This window comes from Choloepus didactylus, chromosome 18 (assembly GCF_015220235.1).
Source record: "Choloepus didactylus isolate mChoDid1 chromosome 18, mChoDid1.pri, whole genome shotgun sequence".
Classification (NCBI taxonomy): Eukaryota; Metazoa; Chordata; class Mammalia; order Pilosa; family Megalonychidae; genus Choloepus; species Choloepus didactylus.
Genome location: NC_051324.1, coordinates 32,706,517 through 32,718,570, shown reverse-complemented (window position 1 = coordinate 32,718,570; position 12,054 = coordinate 32,706,517). Strand labels below are relative to the sequence as shown.

The window sequence follows — 12,054 nt, the reverse complement described above, 5'->3', positions numbered from 1 at the left end:
GTCCCAGTAAAAGGTATTGCTATGTTGCGCTTTCTTCTTAATTACTCTCAGACTAGGATGTAATCAATACTGAAAATTTAACTGCCTGCCTAGTAAGGAGTAGTAAGTCTAGGTGACAGCCCCTAGTGTTGGGGACAAACTGAAGTGCTTTGTCACCAAAGGTGACAAATAAATACATGACCACAAGTGATGGGATGCGGAAGAGAAAGGTCTATTTCAAGCAAGCCTGTCTGGGAACAGGCCTTGTTTATTTCATGCCACTGTGAATCATATGCCATAAACAGCCTTGGGCTGCTGAGTGAGCTATAAGTGTTATACATAAACACGTTAACAGAACAGGGGTTTAACTATAGGACCCAGTTTCATTTTTATGAGGCTTTTGGATGCTCAACTCCACACTCCACCTCTCTCTTTTAAATGCATCACTACTTTAAAAATGTTTTGAAGGGTGCTCAAAGTTGACTATCTTTTCTCAGAGATCTCACATACAGGATCATCATGGACCTACTGCTTCAGGTCCCTGATACCTCAGCAGACTTTTCAAAACAGGTGGACAGTGTGACAGTACTGGGTCCCATGCTATCGGATGAGGTTGAAGGTCCATTCATTCCAGTGTGGATCTGAATGGACTTCACCCTGCCTGGAGAAGTGATGGGAGGAGAGCTGAATGCTTTCTTCTGAGATGAGACTTTCTCAGAACACCCTTTATAGGGAAGCAAACATTTTTCCTTCTCCACTAAAAGGAGCCAAGACTTCTTGGAGAAACAGCTGATTCCAGGGCTGGAACAGGGAAAACAAGATAAGCCTGGAACAGCAGAACAACAATAAATGTAGAATGAATGATGGAATTAGAAAATCACCATTTTACAAGCGTAACAGAAATTGATTTGCCAGGAATCATCACAGTATGCTAAAACTAGTGGGTGAAGTTTAATGAGGAACAGGATATTCATATAGTCTCAAATTGTCTCCTTACAAATTGCCTATTAATTACAAAGGGGAAAATGTTACATTTACAGTGGCTTAACCTAGTGAACAAAACCTTAAACAAGTAATCAAAGTTGCCATCATCAATAACAGGACAAACTGACATAAGCCCTCCTGATAAGAACATAACATCACTTCTGCAGTATTCCTGCCCAAAATGCATAACCTGAACCTAACCGTGGGGAAATATAAGACAATCCAAACTGAGGAACTGTTGTAGTTTGCTAATGCTGCTGGAATGCAAAACACCAGGAATGGATTGGCTTTTATAAAAGGGGGTTTATTTGGTCACACAGTTACAGTCTCAAGGCCATAAAGTGTCCAAATCAGGTACCTTCACTAGAGGATGGCCAATGGTGTCCAGAAAACCTCTGTTAGCTGGGAAGGCACGTGGCTGGCGTCTGCTCCAAAGTTCTGGTTTCAAAGTGGCTTTCTCCCAGGATGTTCCTCTCTAGGCTGCAGTTCCTCAAAAACGTCACTCTTAGTTGGACTTGGGGTATTTGTCCTCTCTCAGCTTCTCCGGAGCACAAGTCTGTTTTCAATGGCCATCTTCAAACTGTCTCTCATCTGCAGCTCCTGCGCTTTCTTCAAAGTGTCGCTCTTGGCTGTAGCTCCTCTTCAAAATGTCACTCACAGCTGCACTGAGTTCCTTCTGCCTGTCAGCTCATTTATATGGCTCCACTGATCAAGGCCCACCCTGAATGGGTGGGGCCACACCTCCATGGAAATTATCTCATCAGAGTTATCACCTACAGTTGGGTGGGGGCACATCTCCATGGAAACACTCGAAGAATTACAATCTAATCAGCACTAAAATGTCTGCCCCACAAGATTGCATTGAAGAATATGGGTTTTTCTGGGGGACATAATACATTCAAACCAGCACAGGAACATGCTACAAAAAACCCTGGCCTATTCCCTTCAAAAAATGTCAAACTTATGAATGACAAGGACAGGCCGAAGAACAATTCCAGATTAAAAGAGACTAAAAATTGCAATTTGTGGTCTTGGATTGCATATCAGATCAGGAGGGAAAAACAAACAAACAAACAAACAAAGACTATAAAGGACATTATTGGGACAATGAGTAAAATCTGAATATGAACCATGGATTAGACAGTAATCTTTTCAATGTTGCAGTTCCTGATTTTTATAAATGTATTATGGTTATGTAAGAGAAAGTTCATGTTCTTAGAGAAGACACACAATATTTATGGATAAAGGAGCATGATATGTCTATGAATTACTCTCAAATGGTTCAAAGAAAATATGCGTGGGGAGGGAGGGTGAGGGGGAAAATGAAAAGGAAGAAGGAGAGAGGGAGGGAGGAGGGGGAAAGAAAGAGCATGCACACACGAGAATGCACAAATGATAAAGCAAATGGGACAAAATGTTAACAACTGGTGAATCTGAGAAAAGGGTTTCAGAAGTTCTTTGTACAAAAATATTCTTGTAACTTTCTGTGAAAGTATATCAAATGAAAGTTAAAAAAGTTAAAATCTTTGAAAAAAAAAAAAAGTCTTTCCTGGCTCCCCACCTACATACAATTGGTAATCAGAGCTAATATGTATAAAGCATTGGGTGCCATTCTAAGTGCTTTATATTTATTAACTCATTTAGTACTCACAACAACCTTATGAAGTTGGTATTCTTTTTACAGGTGAGGACACTATCGTACAGGTGAGGACACTGAGGCACAGAGAATTTATGTAACTAACAAGGCCACAAACTAGAAAGTGACAGAGCCAGAACTCAAAAGCAGCAGCTTGGCTCCAGAAGCTTTTGAACACTATATTATGGTGTCTCTACCTGCTTATTTGGGGTCAGTAGTGCTTCAGTAGTAATATCTTTTTAATTTCAGAAAAGGCTAAGTGGTGATGGCAGACTCCTGGCTGATAAAGTTGAAGTTCCCTTTTTGTCCTATTCCACAATTTAGAGCAGGACAATGTCTCCAATAACTCCCATTCTGTGGGTCAGACACTATTTACTAGGCAGACCTAAGATTTAAGGTTAGGTCCTCCTGTTACTGTGAGATTAAGAACTAACACAACAAGTAGCTAAAATCACGGCCTTGCCTAGGGGTGAGGGAAGGCAGGACTGGGGATGTGGCTGATCTGGAACTGCAGCCGTTACAACATGGTCCGTCTGGGTAAACAACCACCATTGCACTTATAAGCATGTACACATACATGAAACTACATATAACACATAATTATTGAGCCATGTACTATGTGCCAGGCACCACACTTGATGCTTTCAGAATCACATAGCTTGTAAGTCACCATATGCAATTTGACCTAGGTCTGATCAGCTGGTAACACTATGCTGCCAGGCTGAATACCTCAACGTTACTGAGCGCTTTCCAAGTTGCTTCACGGACATTATCTCTAATCCTTATTACAATCCAAATTTACAGACAGAGTTCCTATTTTGCAAATGAGAAAACCAAGGCTCTGAAATGTAAAGTGACTTGCCCAATAGCATATAGCTCCTAACTGGCAAAGTCAGGATTTACTCTTTGGTCTGGCTGTCTAAAGACCCGCGCTTGTCCATATTAAGTGGTACTAAAGGTGGCCAAGCAGGTATCCTGGCAGTGGCCACAGAAGGAAAACAAGCCAGAATTTGGTTCACTTTGCTGGAAAGGAGTTAAGAGGAAGACTCAGTATCAGGTGTGGAAGAGAGAGAACTTGTTGGCTGAGGAGTAGAGCATTCTGGGAACAAGGTTTTTGTTTTACCAAGTTGGAAGGATGAGAAGGCTGACCAACCCAATCAAGCTATTCTAGGGCTCTGAAAGAATAACAAAGCAAACACCCATAATGCTCTGGACTTCCAGCTTGGGAAGACCATAGAGCATCCCCCCAAATGCCACTGTGCCAGTTTGGATGTATTATGTCTCCCAAAACACCATGTTCTTTGATGCAGTCTTGTGGGGGCACACATATTAGTGTTGATTAGGTTGGAATCCTTTGATTGAGTATTTCCATGGAGATGTGACTCAATCAACTGAGTGAAATGTTTGATTGGATAATTTCCATGGAGATATGGACCACACCCATTAGGGTAGCTCTTAATTAAACCACTGGAGTCCTGTATAAGAAGCTCAGACAGAAGCAGCTCCCTGCTGCAGTCTAGAGAGAAACATCCTGGGAGAAAGCCCTTTTGAAACCAGAATTCTGGAGCAGAAGCCAGTCACGTGCCTTCCCAGCTAACAGTTTTCCGGACACCATTGGCCATCCTCCAGTGAAGGTACCCGATTGCTGATGTGTTACCTTGGACACCTTATGCTCTTAAGACTGTAACTGTGTAACCAAATAAACCCTCTTTATAAAAGCCAATCCATTTTTGGTGTTTTGCATAATGGTAGCATTAGCACCTTTTTTGATTCCTTCAGTCATGCCTCTGACCATAGTTCAAGACACACCTCAAAAAAGCATCAAAGGAAGGAAAAGACAAAAATAGAGAATGTGTAATTTTAAAAGTGTACACAAAAAGGCCATGGATTTGTGTGCTCTGTTTTAGGGGAAAGATTTTTTCTGTAAATTTTATTTTCTAAAAATAAAAAGCTGCTTTTAAGCTAGTTATACTCTTGTGTTGCACACCCAGGGCCCCTCTCACTCCATGTACAGCAAAGCAGCCAGCCCTGGTAATGATTTAGGAGAGATTAACAAATATGTCAATGTCTATTTTCTGCTTAATTTAAAAGCGGTGTCTATAAAGATTTTTGACTTCTGAACCCTGTTCTTCTGAAAGAAAGAAGGTAAGAATGAGGAGGGGGATAAAGAGTGATTATCCTATCATTGATCGTTTGTCAGGAGCATTTCTTATTCACTGGACTATTGTAAAAAGCTAAGCTCTCGATCAATCCTGTAAGCTCCCTGTACAATTAAATATCTTGGAATGGTTTTCTTTCTTTTCTAGCCAGATTGCAGGGCCTCAGGGTTTTTAGGAAAGCAAGTTGGTGTGTGTATGTGTGTGTGAGTATGTTTAAGAATACGCTACAGAGAGGAAAGGCATTTTTTTTCTAGAATCCTACTTTAGGAAAAGCCTGAAATGGGAAAAGAAAGGGAGGTTACTCCCAATCTTTCCTATCCCAAATAAAAAAACCCCTATGAAATAATAAAAATCCAACCTTTTAATTAAAAATTCTTAATGTAAAAAGTTAAATACAGAAGAGGCACTGCTAGTCTGATCAAATAATAGGTAACATTATTGCGAATTATTATGTGCTAGTGTTATTCTAAATACTTTTCATCTTATTTAATCCCTGTAACAACCCTAAAAGATCTCTATTTTACATATGAGGAAACTGAGGCACAAAAAAGTTAAAATAGCTTGTGCAAGGCCACAAAGCTAGGAATTGATGGAGCTGAGATTTTAAACTGACCCTCAAGTGTCCACGGCACAGCAGCCTGTCAGGTGTTTTCTGGTGCCAGGACACAATAAAGAGCCACATCTCTCCTCAGTGGGGTCAAAGCTGCAAAGAAACTTCTGGACAGGACAGCTGACTTCTGCAGCATCACCCAAAGAGAACACTGGAGGAGGGCAGGGGAGGCCAGCTTGATGCCACCCTTGGGCGTATCACACTCAGGAGTAGGATTTGGGGAGGAGAGACCTTCAAAGCTCAGAATAAAAAGCAGATTGGTAGGCTAAAAATTCTCTGTCCAGTCAAAGGTGAACTTGCAGAAATTCCTTTTCTTTCCTGAGCTCAATTTCTCATTTATGTAACAACAATCCTCATCTGGCAAATAAGGAAAATGCTTTATGAAAGAAACATAAACATTCCTAACATTTTTTTTGTTATACTAAGCCTATGTACATTTGAACACAATTTTAACTTTTATAGGCTCTTTTCCCTTCTCTTAGTGAAGCAATATGCTTTGATTGGTTAAATACTTATGATGCTAGAGGTAAGAACTAGACCACCATACCTACAAAGCTCATGAATATCTCAGATATAAGAACATATACCCCTGCCTAAACCTTGAGACTGAAAATCTCAGCATAAAAAAGGCTGGACTCTTATTAAGATCCAGAAGTAACAGCATATGTAGCTGTTTAAAAGATCTATGCAATCATGTTTTCTATGTTGGAAGAAATTTCTCTATAAAGATAGTAAAATAAGGTGAAAAAAAAACCTACAAAACTATTTCTGTACCAAAGCAGGTGTGCCTTTCTTTACATAAAAGCATTCTTGAAAAACTGCATAAATCAGATCCTGTTTTAAATGCCTTAGGGGAGCTTTTAGAAGGAACCCTGCAGTGAATCCTTTGGTAAAGCAAATAATCCTTTTGTAATGGGAGTAATTTCTCCCAATGTATGTAGTTTTTTAAAATCCCATTTTCATATATCTGGTTTTCTTCAAAGGGGGCCATACCTATCTAAATACAACTCATTTGCATATTGATTTTAACAGCAGTCTTCTCAAGGGATGTTTAATTCTAAAGTTTCTTGCAATGGTGTTAGTGCTCTGCTGTTCATGGTGATACAGTAAACCCGCAGGTTTCTGACAAGGTATAAATATATATTACTCCCCCTGCAGCCCTGTTCCTGGTGCCCCCATGCAAACATATAACAGAGCTGAGAAACAGCACAGAATTCTCTAAATCCTGCTGGTGATGTGCCTCTGCAGTTGTTACTGTTTTCCTTCCCATTTGCTCTCCCTAGGTCTGGCAGGTTGGGTGCCTCTGTATGGACTGGGCCCAAGCAGGGATGAGAGATCTCTCAGATGTATTCCAGTGGCAGCCTTCAGGGAAGCAAAAGCTTAGGCTCACTCTGACAAAGTGAATTTTGCCTGCCAGGCCCCTCTGGCCTAACAGAATTGTGTATCACTGCTTCTTGAGAGGAGGCAAGCCTCGGTGCTTTTATAAATATAACCAGATTAATGGATCAGACTAAAATGACCCCCTCTCATTCCCAGAAAATGTTGTCACTACTGCACTCTAATTGTATCAAGCCAAATAGCTTCAGAATTGATGTGATGGGGTGGGTTTTAAGCTGTTGCTAGCAAGGGCAGAGGCAAGATTCGACAATATCTACCTTCATGATATAAAACTTTATGTTGTTTCTCATCAGCCTACCTACCACAGGGCCCAGTGCTTGGGCAGGCACATTGCTAATGAGGGGCACTCCACATGTAACAGGTGAGAGGGTGAAATGTCACTTCCTAGGAATGGGTATTAGAACTTCCTTTCCTAGTCTCAACTTTCCAGGCAAGGACACTACTTTCTGCCTCAAACAAGCTACTCTGGCTCTTTCCAGCCTACAACATCTTGAAGATGGACACAAAGAGGTGGAAAAACATATGTAGCTCAGATACTTTGATCACCTCTGCCAGGAAAGCAGCTTAACTACTGAATCCCCTTGACCCAAGGAACAGTCCTTTCTTTTCCTGTCATCCTTACTACTAAAGACAAGGCTTGGGAGAAAGCCAATCCTGAAGATTTTTGAAGACATGTTTATCCCCACTATCTGCACCTAGGGGTGCCTTGGGCAAAAGGCAGACGGGTGCTGAGTAGGACTGGAAGGATCAGCCGAGGGCCAGCAGCAATTCTCAGCCAGGGCTGCTGTTGCCTGGGCCAGGTCATCATTCCCAGAGCATGTCATGTGTGGGCACAGCCAAGGTGCTACATGGCAGGCTGCCCAGCTCTCTGGGAATGGGGCCATGACCAAGATGTGTCTGCCTTGAGCAGAATAAACTTCCATTAAATGGCTTCTTTGCCCAGGTGCTCTGTGTATTGAGAGGGACAGTGAGGAACTTACAGCTGTTTCACACTTGGGCCGGATGGTTCACTTTCTATCTAAATTGATTTGTCATTTCCCTCTGAACACAACAGGAGGGAGGGTAAGGATCCTGAAGAGGACCTCAGGTCACAGTACTCAAGAAGCCAGGCTAAGAAGGCCATCCCACTGCACAGCCACTCTCCATGGTCTTGCCTCTGTGAGGGGGTAGAATGATGTCAAAGAGACACAAAGAGGCCTTAGAGGGCTGGGGCTCTATTTCCAGAGAAGAAACCAACTTTTTTAAGTCAACCAGAATGGTACGATACAACCCTCCCCACACTGAGTCTACCAAGCCTCCCCCACCTGAGAATCCAGGGTCAGAACTGGTCCAGCAATGCAAGACTCTGGTACCTGGGCTTAATTCACTTTTCTTTCTGGGCTAATTCTTCCCATTATCTCCATTAGGAATCAATGTATGAACTTTTCTCATCCTTTGTTATAAACACAGAACTGCAAACCAGTAATTCATCACCTTCCTACCCAAACTAACTACCTAAAATGACAAAAGGTCATTTTGTAAAACATCAAAATTCTAAAAAGGAGATGAAGTTAGCTGTTCAGAAATTAAATATCCCTCATTCTCTCGCAGAATAAATATTAATTTTCTTTTTGAACTCAGTCAGTTAGTTGTGCATTGGTGTGTCTAGGTGACCTGTGAGCAAGGCGGAATTGGGAAGAACCTAGGAACACAAGATAACATCCACTTCTACAGGCTTTCTCCTAAATCAGATTTCTCTACTCCTAAAATCAGTGGAATTGACTTTAGATCACAAAGAAAGGAAGATTTGCTTAATTGCGCTCAGGCTCAGTATTCAGCTGAGGTGAAATCTGAGAAATACTAATGAAATGCAGATCAAGGAAACAAAAATTCCATTCTGGGTTCTGTCATACATTTATTTTGTATCTTGGATGAAGTCATTTTCCGCCACTTGTACAAAATTGTTTTGGCAGTCTCTGGTTCTAAGCATTATGAAGGGAGCCAAAAGTGATGCTCTTTGGGCTTACATATGTTCTGTTATATCCATGTTGATCTGTTGTGTCACGATTGTGAGTGGGTGTGTACAGTCTCCCTGAAAGGCTGTAAACTCCCTGAAAGACAGGATCACTTCTTCCGTTTCCTTTGTATTTCCTTTCTTATATTGCTCATTCCAACTGTGGGTCTAACCCACACAGAACGCTCAATGCCAGCATAGCCATCTGCTTCTTCTAATGATTGAGACCAAAAGGAAATGATAACAACCCCATGTTTGTAAATGCTTCACAGATTCACAGCAAATACATATTCATCTAATCCTCACATCATCTCTGTGGAGGTGTTATCCCACTTTAAGATGAAGAAATTGACGTTCAGAAAAGTTAGACAACTTACTGCAAGCAATATAACCAAGACTTATTTTTATTCCAGATCTACTGCTCATGTTCCCAAGCTGCCTTGGGCCAGAGCCTGCTTCACATTTAGCAGACTAAGGATTCTCGAGTACCATTTTAGTCAAGGTTAAATAAATATGGCTTTCTTCAATGTGGACAGCAAATTGATAATGAGATGATTTGTAACAAATGATTAAATAGCCATCACTTGGGAATCTCCTCCCTCTCCCCTTCCTGTGCTTCAAAAGTTAAAAGGTGTTGGGTGAAGCTGGGAGCAATATTACTCTCCTTCAAGAGCAAAAAGCTTCAGCCCCACTCCCCTCACCATCCAGTCATTCTGCAAACAGATGTCAGAGAGGATCCCTCTTCCTACCACCCAGTTATTCTGAAGGGATGATAACAGCCATTGGGGGGTTAAAAAGAGGCAGTGAACCCCCAGTTAATGAGGAGGAATTCAGCAGGCAGTGCAAGATAAATGGAGCTCTCTCTGCTTCTGCTAGAGTCAGCATGAACTGTGGCCCTGCAGCTTGTTTGTGGCAAATGGAGTGCGCGAAATATCAAAGGGCAGTGATCCAGAAGAAGACCGACTTTGACAAATTTTAAATTGGCCAGAAAGAAAACTAGGGGGAAAAAAAGGGGGGGGAGGGGGGAGAAAAAGGAAAATTATGCAATCCACTGTGTCCTGCAATTGTGGCAATGCTGCCTTTGTACAGAATTAGTGACAAAAAGAGCAGCAAGGATCGCTGGATGCTGGGAGCAATTATGAGCCATCTAAGTGAGATGCTTATCAGTAGCTAAAGCTTTTAGAGCTCTCTCTGTGTACAGTTGTAAGTAACTTGCTCTTGAGCTGCAGTTACTTTAATTAAAGTGTATGAGATTGGTCAGAAGTAATTATCCTGTTTGGGCAAGAAAAAGGAAAAAAACTCACCTCACTGATTCTGTTTGGCCATAGATTTTAGAAACAACTTTGCCAATTTCTTGTTGTTTGTGTGCATTTCCCATAAAAGGATCAGGCTGCCATGAGTTAGAGTTATTGGTGGTTGTTAAATGGCCAACAATGGGACACAGACAAGGTTTATTGTAAACCAAGTCACCATGTATGACCAGCCACCTGGCTCAGGGCCCCAAACATGCTTTCTCAAGAGTGCAGGCTCTAGATGGTGAGAATAAAGAGGCCACAAATAGTACTTTATTAATTAAACTACTATTTGGAACATAAATGAACTAGCACATCTTTCTTCACTTCTCCCATTAACTGACGTTCATGACTCTTTTCCTTTAGAAAATCAAAAACAAAAACAAAAACAGACCAACCAACAAAACAAAAGAACCTCAAACAATTATCTTTACTAACATAGCAAGGGGCTCAATGGAAGACTTGGAAAGAAAATCAGTGTTTTAAAAGAATCTGAAACTTACTCAGGCTGTGGACACAACACAGAACTCCTACAGTTTACTCCTGTGTTCAAAATGAAGAGGCCTTCCAAAAGCTCCAGAAACAAATGAGCAACGGCATAATGGCTGAGAGCATCGGGCGCAAATGTTCCCAGAGCTATGGCCGCTGCAGCCTCTGTTTAGAAGTACACAGTGCACAATTTTATTTCCATTTCTCTAGGTCAGGATGAACTCAGAACACTGCCTAAGCGGGACTCCAGCTTCTTTATGCTGTGACACTGACTCCTGTGTCCCTTAGATATGAGGTGACTGTCCAAAGAGATGAGCACAAATGGGACATATTGAAGTCTAGCATATTCTCTGCCTGATTAGCCTGCCCCCAACAGCAACTTCTAGCTAATCATTCTTTACAAGGACATCCACAAGCCTAGAAAGATGGGCTATTTGAACTCTAAGTAAGTACTGGAAGAAAAATTGGGTGACTTTTGCTTTTTTAAGGGCCCACTTCCCTCTTATTATATACACTATTTTATTCTAGCAGGATTCTTACTATATAGCAGACAGTAAATAAAGATTATCATGAATTTGATCAAATGCTTCAGTGCCTCCTCTCCTGGCCTATGAATGCACTCATTACAAATCAGCTGAATGGCTCATTGATTTGCCAGGAGGACAAGCAGACATACCCAATCGCTCAGCCAAGCGGATGTAGACTGGGTCCACCCGACGCATGGTTTTCACCAAATCCTTTCTGCGGAATTTGATTTCTACTGTCCCTTCTGGCTCCAGAACCGATCCCCTGGATCAGAGAGAAAGAAAACAAAACAAAAGAGAAATACAGGCACTCTAAAGGAAGGAGACAACAGAACAAGGCCAGTTACAATTTGTGGACCAGGAAATAGCTTTCTTACGGTTTTGCCCAACCGTGGTTCACAGACATAACCCCAAGTTGAGAAGCAGGAACCAGAGAAGTATCCAAGTGAGGTAGGAGAAAGGTCTGGTACAAAGCAATTAAAACAATTCTCATTACCACACCAGCCTAATTCCATCTCAAAGGGAGAAGAATACATATTTCACCACCTATAACTGACAAGGGTGACTGGCATCACATTATTTTCCAGAAAAAAAAAAAAAGATGTAGGAGCAGTGGCAGGGGAACAACCTCTAGCACTTAGATTGTACGTGAGGGGTCAATGCCAATCAATCCTACACCACAGCTGTCAGTCTGGCTCTCATCAGACACATGAAGCCAGGCCAAGCTGTTAGTAAAGCATTCTGGCTACTGCTATGGAAATGAAAGGGCTTGGGGGTTATTGCTAGCATATTAATGACACCTTATTCTAGGAATTTTGTCCTCAACAGATTATTTTTTAACATTTACATAAAAAAAGCAGTTACAGCTAATGCTTACTATGTGCATTGCACTGTGCTTACATATAATCTTCACAATAATCCTATAAGGTAAGGTACTATTATCCCCATCTTACAGCTGAGGAAAGTGAGGTACAGGAAGTTAAGAGACTT

The 12,054-nt window shown here is 41.5% G+C and overlaps 1 protein-coding gene across 8 annotated transcripts in view; it reads right to left on the bottom strand.

Annotated features, from left to right (window-relative positions):
* The window catches only part of ACACA (acetyl-CoA carboxylase alpha), a 371,031-nt gene that overhangs the window by 14,727 nt on the left and 344,250 nt on the right, over positions 1-12,054 (bottom strand). For all 8 annotated transcript variants that reach the window (XM_037808139.1, XM_037808140.1, XM_037808142.1 and 5 more), the window contains one exon: positions 11,217-11,329. In XM_037808139.1, coding sequence (XP_037664067.1) covers positions 11,217-11,329 — 113 coding nt within the window. The remainder of the gene's footprint in view (positions 1-11,216; positions 11,330-12,054) is intronic.